The sequence below is a fragment of the Dryobates pubescens genome, chromosome Z (assembly GCF_014839835.1).
Source record: "Dryobates pubescens isolate bDryPub1 chromosome Z, bDryPub1.pri, whole genome shotgun sequence".
Lineage (NCBI taxonomy): Eukaryota > Metazoa > Chordata > Aves > Piciformes > Picidae > Dryobates > Dryobates pubescens.
Window position 1 is genome coordinate 96,541,669 of NC_071657.1, and position 22,060 is coordinate 96,563,728.

Below are 22,060 nucleotides of genomic sequence, written 5' to 3' on the forward strand. Positions count from 1 at the left end.
CAGGTTCTCCTGCCTCTCTCTGGTGAGACCATGTCTGGAGTACTGTCTCTAGTTCTGACTTCCCCAGTTCAAGAGAGACTGGGAAATACTAGGAGGAGTCCAACAGAAGGCTCTGAGGATGATTAAGGGCCTGGAGCATCTGTTTTATGAGGAAAGGCTAAGAGACCTGGGGCTGTTTAGCCTGGAAAAGAGAAGACTGAGAGGGGAACTTAATGTTTACAAATATCTGAAGGGTGGGTGTCCAGAAGAGACCAGTCTCTTTTCAGTGGTGCCTTGTGATGGGACAAGGGGAAATAGATACAAACTGCAACACAGGAAGTTCACCTCAAGACCAGGAAAACCGTCTTTACTGTGAGGGTGACAGAGCACTGAAACAGGCTACCTGGAAAGGCTGTGAAGTCTCTTTCTCTAGAGAATTTCAAGACCCACTGGACATGTTCCTCTGTGGCCTGCCCTAGGTGATCCTGCTTTGGCAGCAGAGGTTGAACTAGGTGTCTCCAGAGGTCCCTTCCAACCCTACCATTCTGTGATTCTGCCAAGTCTATTTATCTCAAACATGACATATAGACATACTTCATACAACTTGAACTGAGGAATGCCCAAGCACCTGAGTAGGTGTTTTATCTTAATCAAGGCGCAACACACTGAAAGCACTCAGGAGTACTGCTTGTCTAAAGGACAAGAAGATAAGCAAAAATGGTAGACACGTTTAGGCCTGAGAGACAGTATTTAACAAAATAACTGCACAACAAATAATTTCTGTTTGTGTGCTCTTAAAGGACATCAAGTGGGTTGAGTGGGGAAAAAAAAAGTGGGTCTAGCACTTGAACTGATAGTATTAAATACAGCTAAGAAATGTAAGTTGCAAGTTTAGAAAGCCTTGGAACAAATACAACTGCAAAGGGAGTTCCAAGTGATTTGGCCACATTCACACAGACAAATGCAACAATACCAGTAACAGAATTTTAAAGTCTTGGTTACAACATACAGTGATAGCTGTAAGTAGCCTCTGCCTGCCAGGCACAAGTCATTCCTGCAATCTACTGCCCAGAATGGCACTGGAGATACTAAGACACTTGCATACTCAAAACTATCTTTTGACATGTAAGTATATATAGTTATACACATTCGTATCAGTGGAACTACTGTACAAAGTTACAATATCCATTGAACTGTCATTTTCTACTCAACAACATAATACACAGCAATATAAACCTATTTAAAATCCAGTGCAATTTTGTGCTATGTAAATCCTTGACAATAACACAGGATACTGTGCAAGCATTTTCAGTAGGAAAAACCATTGTTTTAGGGGTCCAAGGAAAACAGACAAGCTTTTGAGTTCGTATTACCAAAACCCATCTAAAACCCAATGAACCAACCAATCCCACTTCTGTAGCACCTTATGAAAAAGGTAGTTTTCCTGAAAAAAAAAAAAAAAAAAAAAAAAAGAGTAATTTCTAATACAGTGTTGTCCAGCTGCTGTTAAAAGTAAATAGAGGCCAACCAGAAACATTCTACAAATCATTACTGTAAAGCAAGACCACTTTTAGGAAGAATGTGAGTAACAACAGAACAATAAATACCACAAAGCCATCTGCATAAAAGTACTGTGAGTTATATAGATTAGTCTACAATTTGCAAATCACCTGTTAGATTCTTATTTATGCAACCCAAGTAGAAGATGAGACTCACACACAGAGCAGTGTATGTAACTTTTAGTATAACCATAGGACAATCTTTCACCACAAATTAGAACCGCACAGCCAGGCTCCAGGAGTTCTTGCAAATTAACTTTGCTTTTTTTCAAACCTCATGAGTATGCACAGATCCAGCCTCTGGACTACAGAATGTGAAAGCAAACTCCCTCCGTAATTCAAATTGTACAGCTAACTGCTGGGTTTGTACACCTGCCACTCAGTAAATCAACATTCCCCACTGCTATCTTTGATTCCACAGTCACAGGGCAGCTCAGATTTCTAGCATGTGATATTTTCCATTGGAGGCTGTCAGAATTTTGAATACTTTTGCTTTGCAATGTACTTCTAATTTACATTTTACATCCATTACTCATTTAAGGGAACTAATTTTTGGTTTTAAAATTAAAGAGGCTACTTTGCAAACCATATGAAAAAAGGTGCTTAGCAGAGGCCATCAGGAAAATTCCATGCTCACACAATCATCCCCTGCATCACTTGAGCCTACAGGAGTAGTTTATCTTTCATGCAGACCAGCCACTGAAAGGAAAACATGACATTTTGCCAGTACATTACACAACTGTTTTCTGGAAAGGCAGCAACACTGAGGATCAGGAATCCTGACTTCCAAAGGGAAGATGCTGAACAGTGTTTATGTACAGGATAACTAACAACATAGCTTTGATGAATACAATCTGAACAACAACTTGACTGAACAGAAAATATTTAAGACTTCTGTAATGAGGCTCTGGACTTTCTACCTAGTCCTTCCTAAAATTAGTGATCTGTGGAAGAATGCTGATGTTTCCTGGAGCAGGAGACAGCCATGGACAACCGAAACTAGTCAGAAGGAACCCTGTCCAAGTTGATAAATGTCCCTATTTAAGGATAAAAAGCTATAGCAGCCTGCAAGTTTGACAAACAGGCATTTTATTCTGACAAAAATTAACAGGCTAATTTGGCAAACTACACCTTTTCCAGTGAAATCAATCACTAGTTGTCAGAGGTTGTCAAAGTACTGCAGTGTTTTAACAATTAATAGCTATGGGTAGTAATACTGTCATAGCAGCACTGGTTCGACCAACCTGCTGAGCAATTACAGCAGAGAACATGAGCTCTGAGCACAAGGAGAGGTTGCTCATTAATTCAAGTATAGTTTACTTTAACCAATGAACTCTGTGTAAAGAATTGTATTCTCATCCCAAATCCTGACCCTGCCTTGACAATTTTCCACTTCGCCTGTCTTCACTTTTCCCTTTTGAGATGAAAAAGAGGAGTCCAAAATTCTTTATTTCAAAATAATAGAAGATAAATTCTCACAGCAAAAAAACTGCATGTTATATCTAGCACTCACACACATAGAGGAACACATGCATCAGAACATTCTGCCTTTCTCCTGTTTCACTTGGTAGCAATGCAGAAACCAGAATGGTTCAAGCTACCCAGCTATAGATTTGCAGCAACAAAATGGATGTAGTTGCAAACTCAAGCTACTGCCAAGATTTTGGTGATTGCAAGCATCTTTTATTTAAGATGGGAAGTTGAAAACATTGATATTTTTCTTTATCCAGAGTATCAACAATAACTGTGGATGGAATTGTCCACATTTCCCAAAGGGTAGCACATAAAAGGATTTTTTCCTGCTGCCCCTTTGTGCTTTTGTTTTGCTGCTAACGTCAAGGACATGACATGGGAAAGGGAGGAGTAGACAGGATATACTATATGAGCCCTGTTATTACTTTAACTTTGCATTTTCCAATGGAAAACTACTTTGGGGATGGGAAGAGCCTCAGAGGAAGCTTTCCATACTGTAAGTCCCAGGCTAGCTTCTGAACCTTTCCAAACACACTTGCACGATCACCACCTATTCCATGACTGCCTTTAATTACCACCTCAGTTGGTATCTCTTCTCTTAAAAGGTTCCCCTCCACAACTTCACGAATAAATGTTATTTCTGATTTGTTCTAAGATCAGATTCCTTAACACACCAACTGCTTCCAGTCAAACCATTTCAATGCATGCATTTATCATTATAAACAAAGACAAACATAAGCTAATCCAAAGTAAACCAAGGAACTAAAAGCAATTTGCATCATTTACTATACTTACCGTATATAAATTACAGTAAGCACAGCTGTGTGAATGCATTATTTATTTCCACATGTCATTGCACAAATTCTAGCCAAGAGGTTACTAAAACTAAACTAACCATTACTCCTCATTTTCATGAAGATGCCAACACTGATGCAATACTGCTAGAGTGCATCACTTGCCATACCCAGCATCTGTGAAGCAGAAAGCTCTAAAGAGGTTTTGTTTTTTTTGTTATCCTTGGTTTTGTTTTTAAATTAGTGTTTTCTAACAGCTTATCTATTGATGCCATATTCTGCAATCAAAGAAGGAAAAAAATGTTATTTTCCAGAATTTTTTCTTCTAGTGCGGACAAGCAAATGGAAGAAAAATTAAATGAAAGGGAATGAAGACAAACTTATGGATAAAATTCAGCACCACTAATTCAGGTGTGAACCCACCACCAAGACAACATCAATCATGAAGAATGCAGCTGGAATTCAAAGGGGTGGTACTTTTCTACTCTTGCCTCTGGTCTTACCTCACTTCCCTCTCCTCATCACTTTCTTTCTCTCTGACACGCCTTACAAATGTATAATCAAAGCAATTTGCACAAACATGCAATTGATAAACCTACAGTTACTCCAGCCATTTTTGTGTTGGTTTGCCTTACTCCTCAGGTATCATTAAAAGAGCCTCCCACAAACCCTGCCTTCATAGGCAGCGTTTAATGTCCCAAAATGGGTACCACATTTCTTTCTGCACTCTTACGAAGACCTATGTTTTTCTTAGCTCAAGACAACGAAGTTTTATCCTTTGCCATGGTAGCTAAAGGTGGCACAGGCTTCTGTAGCTATGGATAACTACATGTACCCTTCCTCCATCTGAAAAACAGGAAGGCGACTTAATGGAATAGTACAGCTGAAGTAATTGGTGCTCAAGAGGGTTACTGATAAGCAGCTTGATAAACAGACTTAACAATTGACATGTCTGTAGTCCAAAGGACTAAAAGCCTTTGCAAGATACTTGCAGCACTGTACAACAAGGACATGCAGAACCGGAAGTGTCCAAAAATATAGAACAAACTGAATACATGGTACTGGTAAGGACTAGCATTCAAAAGACTCCTTAACTTTGGGACAAAAAAACACAATCCATTAACAATAACAACAAACCTATTAGGTCTGCAAAACAGAAGGCAGTAGAAAGCATATAGAAACAAGATATATGGAATTAATTAAATGGAAAAGACAGAGTTCTCTGTTTTGCTTCTTGTCATCAGTAGAGTACTGTACTTCCTAGCTGCCAGACTGTTTGCACACCTGAACAACAAGTCCAGTGGCTAAATTATGTGACTAAGCATGAGAAGAGCAGAGGGGAAGGAATCATGACATTGCATTTCTGCCCAGCTCTCACTTTAGCAGGCCTCTCCCTTTACACTGGTACCAAAGCTGTCCAAACCCCCTCTCACATCAGACCACCTTCCCAACAGCAGACATTTCTATACAGGCAAGTACTGCTGGCACCTAGCATTTTCCTAAAGGAACTATTTTCACTTTCAAGCACATTTTACATGAGATGCATGTCCTGCCTCTATACTGTGTCCACAGCAGGGCATCTCATCATCCTTCTCACATTCCTCCCTTATCAGTAGTCAATGAAATCAGTTCTTCTCAGCATTTTTATAATGAAACTAGTTCTTTATATTTTGTAATTTAAAACATTTGATTAAATATTATGCTGCCAAAAAGATCACAATGAGATACCAGTTGTCCAGCTACACCTGTAAATGCAGCTACTTTAACTTAGCAGTGCACTGCAGTATACACACCACAATTTGTTAGTGTGTTTTGCTGTATGTTTTACCTGCTCGTAACTGGTTGTGCAATACATACACATTTTTGTACATCCCTCAAATTATTTTGGACAGCTTACTACACAATTCTAAAGTTCTGGGTGAAGGTCTGAGTACCTTGCAGCTATTAAAAACTTACACTACAACCCTCTCTGATCCTTCAAGATACGCATACTTTTATCATATAGGAATTTGGAGAGAGGAAGTCTTCCTAAGGAACTTAAATAGCATAGGAAAGTACACCTTTGACTTTGCAACCAGGAGTTTCCTTCATGAAAATTTTGTCCATATTACCCAAAAGTGTTATTTTTCTACTATTTAGAAAACAGCCTTTTAGATGTTGCAAAGAGAACACAGGCAAATTTCGGGGGGGGGGGAACAAAACCACAACCCCAAGCAGATATTAAACCCTACCTTAAAACAAATTCTAAGAATAAAATCCAATGTTCAGCTTTGTGAATCTGTACTCAAGTAAGACTTACTGGTAGTACATAGTTGTTACCATGGTTGTTCAAAAGTCACCTATACTTTTGATGGTACAGTGTAAGAAAATGGGAAGAGTTATGTGCCAGGCTTCTTCCTACAAAATATTAGTAGTTGGTGCAGCACTCCTGGTCCAATAGTTGTAAGACTTGAAGCATGAGTTGAGTTGTATATATTTTAAGCAGAGCTTACAGAATGAACTTCTGGGAAGTTGAAGTTAACAGTATTTGGAAAATACAAAGCACTCCAGACACAGCTTGCAGCAATATGCATATTTAGCTGACAGGTTTTAATATATGGCTTTACTTAAACATCATGGATATTTAAAAGCAAAAGTATATGAACTCTTCAGCACTTACATGAGGCCAGAATTCTCCACAAGTGATACACACCAATTCTGCATTTTCTTGTTCCTGAGGGGTTGGCTTAATCTTTCTTTACCTTTAATTAAAAGTGGAAAATACATTTTCTGTCCTAGTACTAGTAAATCTCTGTCAGGATAAAACCATGCTGTAGTCTGTTTAATAAACTGAAATGAGAAATCCCTTTTGCTAACTGCATTACTTAATCCTGATCCTCCAAAAGTAAGTAGCTTTTTTTCACTCAAAAGGCATTAACACCAACAAAAATTATTTAGTTAGAACATTGTCTTACCGTGTAAATGCCAATTCTACAAACAGCAAATGAGAACTGGATACATTCAGACATAGTCTAAAGAAATTAAAATGAAAACATTACCAAGAATGCTATTTATTAGGAATGATTTTTCTTCCCATCTCTCCCCTCTCCCCTGAAAGAAACACCTGTTACGACTTGACCTTTCTTCTGTAAGGCTGTATTAAAGAAACTCAGAAAAGCACTATATAAAATCAGGTAATAAGTATCTGCATAGTCTTTCATACAGAAGCAGCTGCCAACACCATTGCACTTACTAATGCCCTTCATTTATATAGGCCTCAGATTACGTTATGGTCCCCAAAATGCCTGTACACAACATTAACATTTTGTGTGCAAGCTTTCAGCCCCATTTATTTTTATTTACTCTGGTTTTAAAACAATCTGCAAAAGACATTTGAGTAACGTGCTTTTGGCTTTTTGGTGCACAGTAAAGACCATCCGTGTTCAAACATTATAGTTCTCTCCCTGTACCAATATTCAAATTCCCTTCTATATACCAATGTAACGCAAATAATTTCATGTTCCCTATTTCAGAAGTCACATTCTGTCAGTCTTCAGAGATTTTCATGTTCAAAACAGAACTCTGTCTTGAATATTTTATTTAATCTGCTGTTACAGCTGTGAATAATCATATTAAAAGTTTTTACCCTCAACTCGCTCAACTTCCAATCTGTTGTGATGCCACAATTCTATGTCTTCTGCAGTCACCCAGAGAGGCTGAGGATGGACTACGAATTTCTGATGAAACAGATGAAAAATACTTTCTTTAAGTAGCAGGAACAAGCCAGAAAATAAATGCAACTCCTGAACACCAAAGGAAAACCTACTGTAGTTTTGCCATTTTTTATATACAGTCAGGTACAATAAGCCAATCTAAATTATTTATTCAGGACAGTAATTGAGGAATCACTTTAAACAAGACATTTGAAAAGTCATGGCAGGCAAAAATTAAAACAATCAAGTAGACTATTTTTATTATATGCTTGACAAGTTCATATATCATTTGTATGTATTCAAAGATGAAGGTGAAGAGATGGATGCTACAGGCTCCAAACAATATCAGTGAAACATTTGTTTCTTATAGCTTCTGCTTTTCATAACCTCTCCCTCCCCACCAACCCCCCCAAAAAGATCATTTAAAAAGCTGTTACAAACTATGAACAATAAATATATGAACAGTTTTCTTTTGCTGTAACCATTAAATTCCAATTTTAAATTAACAGTATTTCACAGAACTGCCTGAAGTCAAAAACAGCAGCACAAAATTCTGAAAGCGAACCTCAACAGCATGATTGACTTTCTTTTCTGTAGAATAGAATAGAATTAACCAGGTTGGAAAAGACCTTCAAGATCGTCAAGTCCAACCTATCACCCAACACCGTCTACTCAACTAAACCATGGCACCAAGTGCCTCATCTTACTACAAGTAACCTAGATCATTAGTTCTGACAAGGAAGTGCTGCTTCAAAGCACCATATAAATTTCTAGGATAATTTTTTTTTTTGTCCCTCCCCTGCTTTCAGACACAACATCTAATTCTACAACTTGTGCTCAGTTTCCCACACTAAAAAATGTTACAGAAAAATAGGAAAACAGTTAACTTTGAAAAATCCTCTCTTGCACACGTATGGTACATAAAGCGGTGGGGAGGGTTATAAATCGTACATACACCTTCTCCTGAAAGTATCTGTAGACCTCGTTTCAGTGGTTCCAGGTATGGATGACCTCCTCAAGCAATCTAGCCCAGGGCTTCATTACCCTCACTACTAGAAAGCTTCCTAATATTTAACCCACGCCTGCTGCAATATAAGTCCATATTAGACACAGGGTGATACATAGTGTGTTTGGTATTTGTAGTATGGTGACAGTTTCTATGTTGATAGTAGACCCAACTGTATATAAAAATTAACAGATTACTTTGGGTTGCAAGGATAGTAAACATGCAGCAGCAAACTGCAGTTTCTCTCAGTTTGTACAGATTTCTTTTACTCTAGACGAGGCCAGCATTATAAAGTGTTTTCCTCATTTAATTTTTTGTTCAGCACTTTTGGGCTACACGTTCACGAGAAACTAAGCTCCAGTTCAAAGTCCCCTGAGAGCACCCACAGACCCTTGCTTCAGTAGAGTAAAGCAAGCTACATCTGCATTACTTTACTCATCTGTTGCTGGTTTTGACATTGTTAATGTGCTGAAATTAACAAGCTATTACAAAGCACGAACTCTAAAATTATCTCTCCGTTCTACCATCACACACAGCACCAAATGAATGTTTCCCCTATGCATTTCCCAACTAAGTATTGAGGTAATTGAGTCCCCAGGCCTCCAAGATAGTGCTTATGATCTGCACTCAACAGTGTTAAAAAAGCTCAATTCCAGTGCTGCTGTTAGGTTCTTATATTCACCACTACTTTAGCTTAGAAGATTTACATTCCTTCCAATATTATTTCAGTTTGATTACTTAACACTGGCAATGGATTTAAATAATTACACAGTTAATGATGATATCCTACAGACTATCATTGTAATCACTGAATTGCAATATATGCTATATTCTGCTGCTACTGTGGGGTGTTTATTCTCAGTAGTTATAAACTTTCATTACTTTCGTTTTGCAGCCCATTTTGAGTTACACAATTCTTGGAGACTTTGCATTTAATTTACTTACATTTTATTGTTGCTTTCTGAAACGATTTTACATGGTAAGCATGAAAGTAAAAGAAAAAAAAAATGTAAAAATATACCTAGGAATATTGCAAAAAGACAGATGATACCTTGTGTGATACAATTCTACAATGAATTTTTCTTAATAGAAGTCACTTAATATGACTAAAGTGAGAAATGGAGTTCTCAGGTCAAATATGTCAAACAACATAAGCATGCATCTCTACCAACATGAACTCTCTTAGGCAAAGAGTCATCTCACAAACATCAAATAATTTCTCCATCTGGAAACTAAGCTCATGGTTAACATGCTTGTTATTTTAATCATATACAGCAAAAACGTGACCGTTCATAATGACACAGAAAGACAGATATCTGCCTTGCAACTGTGGAGCCTTTCATTCCCAGCGAGCATTTGTTCTGCTCATTTTTTTTTTTTGAAGCATTCAGCATCAGTACCAGTGCAAAACAATTTCAGTATCTGGTATTTCAAACAAACAAACACCAATCTCATACAGCTCTGACACAGGAACACAGTAGTACCTGAAAATTGTGTTAACATCTGTATCTTCAGCAAATACAGAATGAAATTCCTAGCCATAATATTTACAGCAGAGCAAATTTTGAAGAGATGAATGTTCTGCAACTGTTCACTTCAAAGTTGCAGCACTAGTATCAAGTATCTGGGTAATGAAAAGGGAAGGAGGTTTCTCAGAAAAGACACAAGAGGCTTGATACTGCAGGAGCTGGTATCATCAAACCTGCCAACCAACAGAAATACTCACTTTGACCTCAGCTTGCTTTGCAATAATACTAAATACACTACAGCACTAAGTATAGTCCCAAGACCACAAAACCAGAAAGTAAAACAAGAAACGGAAGTTGTTGGGTTCATCCTGGTGATATGTTTCTTCAGCAGAAAAAAGATTAAGATCACTCCTACTCATTTATAAAGAAGTGGTTCACCCCAGTAATCACTTGGAATTACAGAATGTTCCAGGCAAAAGCTTTTCTGTCCTTTTTCTTGTCTGTATCTTTTGCAGTATGCAAGAACTGTGCCAGGGGAAGTTTAGGCTCGAGGTGAGGCGAAAGTTCTTGAGAGAGAATTGTTAGCCATTGGAATGGGCTGCCCAGGCAGGTAGTGGAGTCACCATCCCTGCAGGTGTTCAAAAGAGGATTGGATGTGGCACTTGGTGCCATGGTTTAGTAGCCATGAGGTCTTGGGTGACAGGTTGGACTTGATGATCCTTGAGGTCTCTTCCAACCTATTGATTCTATGATTCTATTCTGTGAACTGTGAAAATTAGCAACACTTGCATAAACAATATGCAGGTTTTAAGGTACCTGTATGTATGGAGCCCGAAAGAAATTGTTGGTGATTACATGTTTTAAAGAATGCATAGGTACCCAAAAGCACACACAACTATGCTACATTATGGGTGGCAGGAACTTTGTCCAGAACTGCTGTTTGCTAAGCTTGTGTGCTCAACTCCAACTTGAACTCTTTTAGCACAAGATGTAATAGCCCTCTAGTACATTAAATTAGAAATGCCATTAATTGAAACTCCCACAATTCTTTTTTAATATAGTTCTGAAGGATAAGACACACAGAATCTTTCCATGTTCTCCTTTAATGCTAGTAATTAGAATTTTTTTTAAATACCAACCTTCTTGTACATGAATATTGGAAGAATAAATCTGAGTTTAGATGAGAAGAAATTTGATGCTAATAGAAAGGCAGTGATAAATGAAGAGGAAATAGAATTAGTTCCAAGAACTCTCTTCTCATCGTGAAAAGTGACCAAGTAGATGCACCAGAGAACAATGCTCTCCCCTCTTTTAGGGCATATTCTTATTACAACAGTTTTCCATTACTATAATGGTTCAAACATTGATTAGCCAACACCAAATTAATAACTGCAAGAACAGGATAGATATTCTCAAGAATTATGTATCTTTTCTGCACTGCTCAAATCTGAAAGTATGCAAGTTTCCATGCAAGAATAAAGCAATGAGAGAACACTCACTGCAAAGTGCATCATCCTGTGGAGATGTCTTCGGTGTACTGGTGGATGAAAAGCTGGACACAAGCCATCAATGTGCACTCACAGACAAGCAGGCCAACTATATCCTGAGCCAGCAGGTCAAGGGAGGTGATTCTGCTGCTGTACTCCACTCTAGTGAAACCCTACCTGGGGTACTGAATCCAGGTCTGTAGCCATAGACCTGTTGGAGCAGGTCCAGATGAAGGCCAGAAAAATGATTAAAGGGCTAGAACACCTCTCCTGAGAGGACAGACTAAGAGAATTGTGTTTACTCAGCTTACAGAAGACAAGGCATTGCAATACTTAAAGGCGCACTATAAGACAGGGACAAACTTTTTCACATGGCATGTAGAAACAGGACAAGAGGTAATGGTTTTCAACTGAAAAGGCGTAGATTTAGACTAGACATAAGGAATAAATTATTTATGAGGGTGGAAAAACACTGGAAGAAGGCTGCTCAGAGAGGAGATAGATTTCCTCTCCCTGTAAACATTCATGGTCAGATTGGATGAAGATCTCAGCAACCTGATCTAGTTGGCTGGATGAGATGACCTTTAAAGGTCCCTTTCAACCCCAAACATTCTATGATCATCACTGCACTCATCACAGGCTGCCAATTAAGATTCAGCTCCATTTAATCTTGTAGTTCTTACATGTGAAATCATAAATTGTACTCAGTGCTGGTGAGGCCACATCTTGAGAATTGTGTCCAGTTTTGGGCACCTCAATACAGGACAGATTTCGAGATGCTGTAAGTGAGTGAAGAGGAGGGCAACGAAGCTGGTGAAGAGCCTGGAGAATAAGTCTTATGAAGAGCAACTGAAAGAGCTGGGGCTGTTTAGTTTGCAAAAGAGGAGGCTGAGGGGAGACCTCTTTGCTCTCTACAACTACCTGAAAGGACACTGTAGCAAGGATGGTGCTGGTCTCTTCTCACAGGTCATTAGTGATCGAAGAGGGAATGGCCTCAAGCTACGACTGGGTAGGTTAAGACTGGACATGATAAATATATTAATAGCAAGAGGAGGGGCAAGGACAACTTCCACTCCTTGGTGGACACGGGGGGGAACAAAGTGACAAAAGATGAGGAAAAGGCAGAGGTACTTAACACCTTCTTTGCTTCAAATTTTAATAGCAGGATAGGCTGTCTTCTGGACAACTGGCCTCCTGAGCTGGCAGATGGAGTCAGGGAGCAGTATAGTCCCCCTGTGATCCAGGAGAAAGTAGTTAGCTGCTTGGATCCCCACAAGTCCATGAGATCAGATGGGATCCATCCTAGGGATCCATCCTAGAGCTGGCAGATGAGCTGGCCAAGCCACTCACCATCATTTTTCAACACCAGAGGTCCCAGAGGACTGGAAGCTGGCCAATGTAATGCCCATCCACAAGAAGGGCTGGTTGGACAAGCCAAGGGAATTACAGACCTGTCAGCCTGACCTCAGTGCCAGGCAAGATTATGGAACAGGTCATCTTGAGTGCAATCACACAGCACTTACAGGATGGCCAAGGGATCAGACCCAGCCAGCATGGGTTTAGGAAGGGCAGGTCCTGCCTGACCAACCTGATCTCCTTCTATGATCAGGTGACTGCCTGGTGGATGTGGGGCAGGCTGTGGATGTAGTCTACCTGGACTTCAACAGGGCCTTTGACACCATCCCCCATAGCAAAACGCCTGGCCAAACTGTCAGCTCGTGGCTTGGACAGCAGCACTCTGTGCTGGTTTAGGTACTGGCTGGAGAGCCAAGCCCAGAGAGTGGTGGTGAATGGTGCCACATCCAGCTGGCAGCCAGTCACTAGTGGTGTGCCCCAAGGATCAATGCTGGGCCCCATGCTCTTTAACATCTTTATTGATGATCTGGATGAAGGCATTGAGTCCATCATCAGTAAGTTTGTAGATGACACCAAGCTGGGGGCAGGTGCTCTGCAGAGGGACCTCGACAGGCTGGACAGATGGGCAGAGTCCAACAGAATGAGATTGAAGTCATCTAAGTGCTGGGTTCTACACATTGGCCACAACAACCCCATGCAGTGCTACAGGCTGGGGTCAGAGTGGCTGGAAAGTGGCCAGGCAGAGAGTGACCTGGGGGTACTGGTTGATAGTAGGATGAACATGAGCCAGCAGTGTGCCCAGGCATCCAAGAAGGCCAGTGGCATCCTGGCTTGAATCAGGAACAGTGTGGCCAGCAGGAGCAGGGAGGTCATTCTGCCCCTGTACACTGCACTGGTTAGGCCGCACCTCGAGTCCTGTGTCCAGTTCTGGGCCCCTCAGTTTAGGAAAGATGTTGACTTGCTGGAGCATGTCCAGAGAAGGGCAACAAGGCTGGTGAGGGGTTTGGAACACAAGCCCTGTGAAGAGAGGCTGAGGGAGCTGGGGTTGCCTAGCCTGGAGAAGAGGAGGCTCAGGGGAGACCTTATTGCTATCTACAACTACCTGAAGGGAAATTGTAGCCAGGTGGGGGTTGGTCTCTTCTCCCAGGCAACCAGCACCAGAACAGGAAGACACAGTCTCAAGGTGCACCAGGGGAGGCTTAGGCTGGATGTTAGGAAGAAGTTCTTCATTGAAAGAGTGATTGCCCATTGGAATGGGCTGCCGAGGGAAGTGGTGGAGTCGCCATTACTGGAAGTGTTTAGGAAGAGACTTGATGGGGTGCTTGGTGCCATGGTTTAGTTGATTAGATGGTGTTGGATGATGGGTTCGACAGAGTCATCTCAAAGGTCTCTTCCAATCTGGTTTATTCTAATTTATATTTATTAGGAAGAAGTTTTTCACAGAAAGAGCAGTCAGGCACTGGAATGTGCTGCCCAGGGAGGTGTTTGAGTCACCAACCCTGCATGTGTTTAAAGGTCATTTGGATGTGGCGCTTGGGGATATGGTTTCAGGCTGAACTAGGCAGACTAGGGTTATTGGTTGGACTGGGTGATCTTGGGGGTCTTTTCCAACTTGAATGTTTCTGTGATTCTGATTCTGTGAAATTGGTTAGGATACAAATGTTGGAAGTCCAGCAGCCTCTCTGCTCATATGCCAAGCCAGCACCTCCAATCAGAAGGAACCCTTTAGTTTCATATCTGTGGGATGGATTGTGTATCTTCATAAATCCCTCTGAATTAAAAAGAATCTCACCTCCTGTGCAGTCAGTGTAATTCTGCTTACACTGGAGAGGGCTCCTGGATACCATCCAAAAATATCTCAATTTTCTATCTGCATTTTCCTGTTCTGGAAGCACAGCTAGCTGTCCCTTCAATGAGAAGGGATGGAGGCGTTTAGCACAGAGCATAAACACCAGGACAACAATTTCCAGCAATCGTGGCATCCTGATCCTCATAAGCCTACCACTGCATCTGAATAGGATGTTTAACACTGCCCCCCACAATGGACCTGATCTTCCAGAAACTGTATGAATTCAGCCTGCTCATTTTTACCTCTCTAACATCACTGCACAAGTGAGTCTCAGAATTCAACTATACTTGTGGGAAAAAACAGTTCCTGTTTTTTCTGCTCTTCTGGGAAAAATGACTTACTACTACTTATCCTCTTTCTGATTTCAATAATGTATATAATATTGACTCCCCACATCATGCAACTGTTTCTTCTTCAGAAGGGCTATCACTGTTTAATCCCTCCTTGTACAGGAGCATTTTTTTTTCCTTTCAGTTACCAAGTTATCCTTCTCTGTATCTTCTTTGGTTGTAAAATGCTCTTTTGGAGATGATGGAACCAGAAATGGAGCATTTTTGTCAACAGCAATTCTTACATTTAAGTACTGTAAAAATTAGACTTTTTTTCCCCCCCTTTCTTAAGGCTCTAAATATGTCTGGGTTTAAATGACATTTTAAAGAAGGATGCTCTTTCACTTTCCTGAGCACTGATGGTATTTTAGGCCCTATCTACACACCTGTACTGCCAAGTGACTTCCAATATAAATATATGCTACATGGCATTTATCAACACTGACTTTTATCTGCTATTTTATTACCAATATCAAAAGGAGTACGATAATTTTTTCTCAGGTTAAATATGTGCTCTCAGAATTTATCACTCCATCAGCCTACCCAAAGCATATGTAGTTTATACAACTAAACACCAACACGAAATTGTCTTGCAATCTGTGCATTCTCCTCACTGCCAGAAAAACACTATCAATGCTCATTTATGAAACTTACTATTGACAGTTTACAGAATTACTCCATTTTAAATTGCTTCAAAGTTTTTCATCTCTATTGCAGGCAAAATCATAAATAGGAAAATTAGGTACTAGTTGCTGTGAAAGGTAATAGAATGTAGAAAACAGATGCTTCTTCCATCTGCAAACTCACTATCCCATGACAACAGTTCCTACCAGTTCTGGGATGCCATATTGTTTCCCTAGACTCTCCAATGTGGAAAGCTAATGTGGTCCTGGGAACAAATTTTTCTTCTACTACTACACCAAAATACACACCATTCTACAAAGACTCACATTCTTCCTGCTGTCAGTCCTTATAAGAAAAGCCATAGAGGAGGACTGAATCTAAACATAAGCAGACTTGTCAGATAGACTTCCTGCTTAGTCTCTCTTCCCCAGATGGCAGGAAGCTACTTACATCCCAGTGCTGGCAATTAATATGGTCACCTTACCAGGCTGCCAGTGAAACAAAAGAAAGGTCTGAACTCTGAATGGCTCCAGCGTGAGAGCATTTATATCCCCAAGGACTTTCATACAGACAAGTCTGAAAAACAAAACAAAACCAAACCAAAAATCAACCAAACAAAAAACCCCCACCCAAACCACAACTAAAACCAAAAACAATACACTCCAGACTATTATCAGCCCAAACACAAACAATCACGAGATTTGGAGTACTGCATAGGCAGTTTTTTTCTTACAGCTTTACAACTGTGTGGACCCACATTCACGCTTTTAGGAAACTAAAAATACCTATTTTATTAATGGATAGCTGATATCCTGACATAATCACAGAACTTCAGAACTCAGTTTAAGAGAATAAAAATCACAAGCTGGCAGTATTCAAAAACATGAGCTGATGATACTGACAACAAGCCAAAAATGATAATCAGCATGGGATATTAGGACTATTCTGTCCTTACTAAATGAATATTTTTTGCACTTATTTAAGGCTTGCATTTCTAATCTTTTGTGAAATTTACCACATATTCCCTTAAGCTTGGAGGTCTGACTGAAGAATTCAGGAGCAGTATACTGCAGAGCAAGCTGAGGCCCAATGCATATTAAACCTGGGACACAAAGACACTGTAGGGCTATTCATAACAAACACAGTAGCATTTTCTGACACAGAGATGTATTTTTTTTTAAATGTCATAACATATACTACTCTAATGCAATCCTTGTCACTGAAAACAGAAAATGGGAAAGTAATATGATTTTAAAGATGCTAATTCACTTGGTTTTTCAGTGTGTATATCTGATGAGAATGAAATTCTGCTGCTGTAACACTCTTGTGACGTCACGAATCTTGCGCTGGAAATCATAATCAAATTAAGGTGTTCTTTTGAGTTCCCAAGGAAGCTGTACCAAGTGTGACTGTTTCTAACAGCCACCTTTCAATCAAAGTTTACCTGGGGAATTCAATAATGCTTCCTACTGCAGGATGAGCAAATGCAGCATTTGATTTTTATCTTCAGCAAAGGAATTGTACACTTCTGCTCACTGATCTGCATTCAGCAGGTTCCACTAAGTTAGGTCACCAATAGTTTTATTGCCCTTTCTGTACAGCTGATTACGTCTTTCATTCAGCAACAACTGTTTGCAGTGCTGGCTAGATAGATTCCACGAAGGAAGAATATTTATATTCCAGAGCATCTCACTTAAAGGTCTTCAGCTAGATCAGATTCTTCAACTCCCAAACTTACTTAAATCAGAAACATGCTCATTCAGATGAAGTCATCTCCCAGAACTGATTCCATTTGCCATTCCCAGGTGATTTAAATTTGAGTGTTATGCTTCATAAATCTGAAATACCAAGAGGTATGTAGCCAGTATAACCTCTTTAGATGAGGATCTCAAAAATTTGGGTTGGGCTTCTTCCTACATTACAATGCAGATGCAGAAAGTAATCAGAAAAGGTAGCAGCACTCTGACATTAAATAACCCCGGCTATGTATACAACAGCAAGGAGTGCAGCACAGCAAGATCTGGTGCTGAAGACAAAGTATTCATACTATGTACTTTAGGCATTTTACTTCAGATTAGTTCTGACCTGGCCCTGTGGATAGAAAACCCCTTAGTTGAGTGCATCTTCCAATCTGGTTTCACCTGAAAAACATCACGTTCATGTAACCTGGAATCACTTTGCCATGCAGATCACTCTACAGCAATGCAGATCACTCTACATGCACTACATAGTGGTAACTGGAATTCACTTAAAAATTCACATCTGATCCGAAAACTATAATAGAGTTGCATATACCCTGTACACTAGTTGATCTTAACCTCTAACTTGTCTTCGTTCCTGCATTCAGTTATATCTTTACTTTTAAACAACTCTCAGGCCCTTCATCCTTATGATGATCTGGACAAGGGGATTGAGTCCATCATCAGAAAATTTGCAGATGACACCAAGCTGGGGGCAGGTGCTGATCTGTTAGAGAGTTGGAGGTGTTTAAGAGAGGACTGGATAAGGCACTTGGTGCCATGGTTTAGTTGATTAGATGGTGTTGGATGATAGGTTGGACTTCATGACCTCAAAGGTCTTTTCCAACCTGTTTAATTCTATTCTAACTAATCAGATTCTCAAACTGAAGAGGGGATAGTATTTAAAGATATAAGCCCTTGTGGCCTACAGAGGATGCAGAATTTCGAGGATATTACAGCTGACAGATGTCAGACAGCCTAAATAAACCTTATTGATACATGAGGAAAAAAAAGAAAAAATCCAGAGTTCCTAATATGGACCTTCCCTCTTCTTTCCTCATTCAAAAAACAACAGCTACTGGTTTACAAAGTTTCAGTGAAGTAAGATTCAAACCATCAAACAGACGCCTCCTTAATGACATTTGTAGTACAAGACAGAATGCTTTCTATTGCCTGCAGACACCCAGCAATGGATCAGGCAACAGCAATGGAAAGACAGGATCTGAAGAAGATCAGAACCTTTAAATTGTCGTGATCTAACCTGGATTATCACTTTCTAAATCAAACGGGTCCGCCTCAATAAAAGGGAAGGTCTTAAATGTAAGCTGCCTAAGAAAGAAGTTTCTCAGAAGCATTTTTTCTTTTTAGCAACACCACAACTGGGTATATGCAATTTTTCCCAGTCAAGAAAAACTTCTGAATACTAACTATCCAGAAACTGCAGACAAGACCATTCAGAAACCAAGAAGCTCTGAAGTCACTTCAATGCTTATTCATCTAAAAAGTAGAAATTTTAGTTCACTCTACCCAAAAACTACACAAATTTTAGCTTCTGTGCACAGAGAAGTCAAAACAACACCCTTGCTGCAGCAAGTGTGCACTCTCCTGACTTTGCCATAGGAGTGTGCACTTTCTTGACTTTGCAATACTCTTATTCCAGTCTGAAAAACAAACAAACAAATAATCAGTAAAGTTAATGTGGTTGTTCATGCAGGAAATGTTCTCTTCCACTTCAGATTGGAATATAGTCTTCACTACCTGCCCAAGCAACATTCTTAGAAACAGGTAAGGTACCACACACTATAGGATACAATTAAAGCTAAGCTATCATATTAGAAGTGCTAAATACACAAAACTAAACAGGTTATCACATTTACCTTACAAATGCTCAAAGCAATATAAAACCTCTTTTTTTTTTTGTGGTCACACCAATTCAAATTTCTACCTCACTCTCTAAAGCAGCTCGCAAAAGCTCTACACTAATCACTGATATATGCAGCTGTTCAACATAAGATCCTTATCTAATACAGAGGATGCCACTGAAGAATGTTGTGAAAGTCTACTCAGCAGCCTAAAATTTGCATTTCACATATGAAAGACTGAAGCTTTGCTACTGTTTGCTCACAAGTTCTCCAAGCAAAAATTCTAAGACTGTTTACATGTCATGCTTTTCACAAAAGGCATCATGTTGTAATTTCTTAAAATAAACATCACAGAATCATAGGGGTTGGAAGGAACCTCTAGAGATAATCTAGTCCAACCTTCCTGCCAAATCAGGATCACCAGCACAGGAAAGTGAAAAGTCTCTAGAGAAGATGACTCCACAACCTCTCTGGGCAACCTGTTCCAGTCTTTGCCACCCTCACAGTAAAGAAGTTCGTCCTTGTGTTGGGGTGGAACCTCCTGTGTTCCAATTTGTACCTGTTATTCCTTGTCCTATCACTGGGCACCACTGAAAAGAGACTGTTAACTTCATCTTGACCCCTTATATATTTATAGACATTAATAAAGTCCTCTCTCAGCCTTCTCAAGACTAAACAGCCCCAGCTCTCTCAGTCAAGAAGGCTGCAGACGCATCACAAGATTATGTTGCTACAAAAAGCTACAAATTTACACTGTTGCAAGTGTGCTTGCATACTATTTTAAAGGAGTTAAATACAAGGAGAGTAAAGAGTGCCTCTAGATAAGTGAAAATGTATTTGTTCATGGAGGTTGAACCTGGTTTAGGTTTGTTGAGAGGAAAAAAAAAAAAAAAAAAAAGAAAAAAGAAAGTTAATGAAAGAAAGAAAAAAAACACCACACCATTCCTAACATTAACTATAATGATACAAAAGTAAAATGGGCACCAGGCGCAAGACCCCCTTCTAGCTATTACAAATACAGAGGCAAGTACTACTGTTCTGCTGCAATGCAAAGCCACAGAAGATACTCTTCTAATAGCAGTGCTTTACCAGGTGGCACTACTCAGAAATCAACAATCACACTGCAAGCAGATGAGGTCTACACAGACTCTGGGTATTTACCCATACATGCTCCATAGCCACAGTCCAAGCTGACTCCAAGTGACTTGGCTTTGAGCAATAACCTGCTGATATTAGCGGGTCCTGTAAATGTTCAAGATTTCTTGGGATCAGCTCCCTGAAGAAGGGGGGGAGGAGAGGGAAAGGTCCCATCAATCTAGGCCATAATGGGGGGGGGGGGCGAAAAAAACAAAAATCACATAAAGAACCTTCCCTTGCAAGTCTGGGAAGAGCTACCCAAGGCTAGACTCCCTATCAAGAGAATGACTCCTCAGTTCCTGTTGCAGCAAACCTGTTGTCTGAGCCTCATTCCACTAAACCCCATCATTTAGCCCCACTGCTATCCAAACTTTGCCTAATGCATCCAGAAACAACGACTTCCTTTGCCCTGCTGTCTACTTCACACTGAAGGCACAGGACAAAACCTCACTGCACAGGCTGCACCACAGGTGGCCCAATGTGAGGAATCAGCAAAGAGACCTTCTGCTTAAATTTTGAAGGCTAACTGCAAGAACCCAAAGTAAATGTGTCAAACACAATGTTCCTTAATACATACAGCTTTTTGCTGCTCCTGTTGCCAAATTGAGGTGCTTGTTCTACATCTATAGGTTAACATCCATATTGTAACTGCAGTTCTTGCCTAAATAGAGGGTAGGCCCTATCTTTATGCTTAGGGCAGACTGTGGCAACTACCCAGTCCTCCAAAACAAAAGTGGTTTGTAGACAACTAGTTGCCTAATTCACCACCATAAATCACTCTTCTCAGAAGAGAATAAGGTGCTTCAACCTAGCGTTCATTAACAAGAAGAGTCCTTCCATTTACCACCATTAACAGAGGAAGGCAGAGGACTGATTTCCTGAGTTGGGTAGAGATGACTGAAAAGGGAAATCCTCAGCACAAACGTACAAGAAAATATTTTCACTGCCAAACAGAATTCTTTTTCATTCCAAGTTAAACACAGATGCAAAATATTTAAAAACTTCCCTATTTTTCTCTCCTTTGGTTTAAGGGAGTTGACAGCAGTTGCAACAATTACTCCAAAGATTATAGAATAGAATAAACCAGGTTGGAAGAGACCTTCAAGATCATCGTGTCCAACCTATCATCCAACACCACCTAATCAACTAAACCATGCAACCAAGCATCCTGTCAAGCCTCACCCTGAACACCCCCAGTGACGGCGACCCCACCACCTCCTCGGGCAGCCCATTCCAATGGGCAATCACTCTCTCTGTGTAAAACTTCCTCCTAACCTCCAGCCTAAACCTCCCCTGGCGCAGCCTGAGACGGTGTCCTTTATGGGAAATGTAAGAGCAATGGAAACCCCAGCAACAAGTGAATGCTAGTCAATGATAGCTGAAAGCATCTTGGACTGTCCCAGAGCATCAGTGGACCAATACCCTTCCTCAAAAGTTATTCCTAAACCCTAGCTTTCACTATCTATAAAAAAACCCACCTTGGTGTATCTATAACAACTTCTACATTAGAATACTTTATGCTTCATATGGCTCCAAGACACCATGAGACCTTGAGAAAGTCTACCTTCGGAGAAAATCTGATAAAACAAAAACATTAGCATCAACACTCCAGATATCCTTATGCTGAAGATTCACCTTTTTTTTAGAGAAGGCAAAAAAGACCATACCACAGAAAACAGGAAAAGGATCAAGTGGAGGGAAAAAA

General features: G+C 40.0%; 1 protein-coding gene across 2 annotated transcripts in view; it reads right to left on the bottom strand.

Annotated features, from left to right (window-relative positions):
- The window catches only part of ARL15 (ADP ribosylation factor like GTPase 15), a 260,425-nt gene that overhangs the window by 236,614 nt on the left and 1,751 nt on the right, over nt 1–22,060 (bottom strand). Inside the window, exons 2-4 of one of the 2 annotated variants that reach the window (XM_054178802.1) lie at nt 9,449–9,464; nt 7,431–7,521; nt 6,760–6,816 (exon numbers count right to left, since the gene is read on the bottom strand). The exons of the other annotated variant lie outside the window; for it this stretch is intronic. Of the exons in view, the coding sequence (XP_054034777.1) occupies nt 6,760–6,813 (54 nt within the window). The 5' untranslated portion in view covers nt 6,814–6,816; nt 7,431–7,521; nt 9,449–9,464. The remainder of the gene's footprint in view (nt 1–6,759; nt 6,817–7,430; nt 7,522–9,448; nt 9,465–22,060) is intronic. 2 annotated transcript variants of the gene reach the window in all.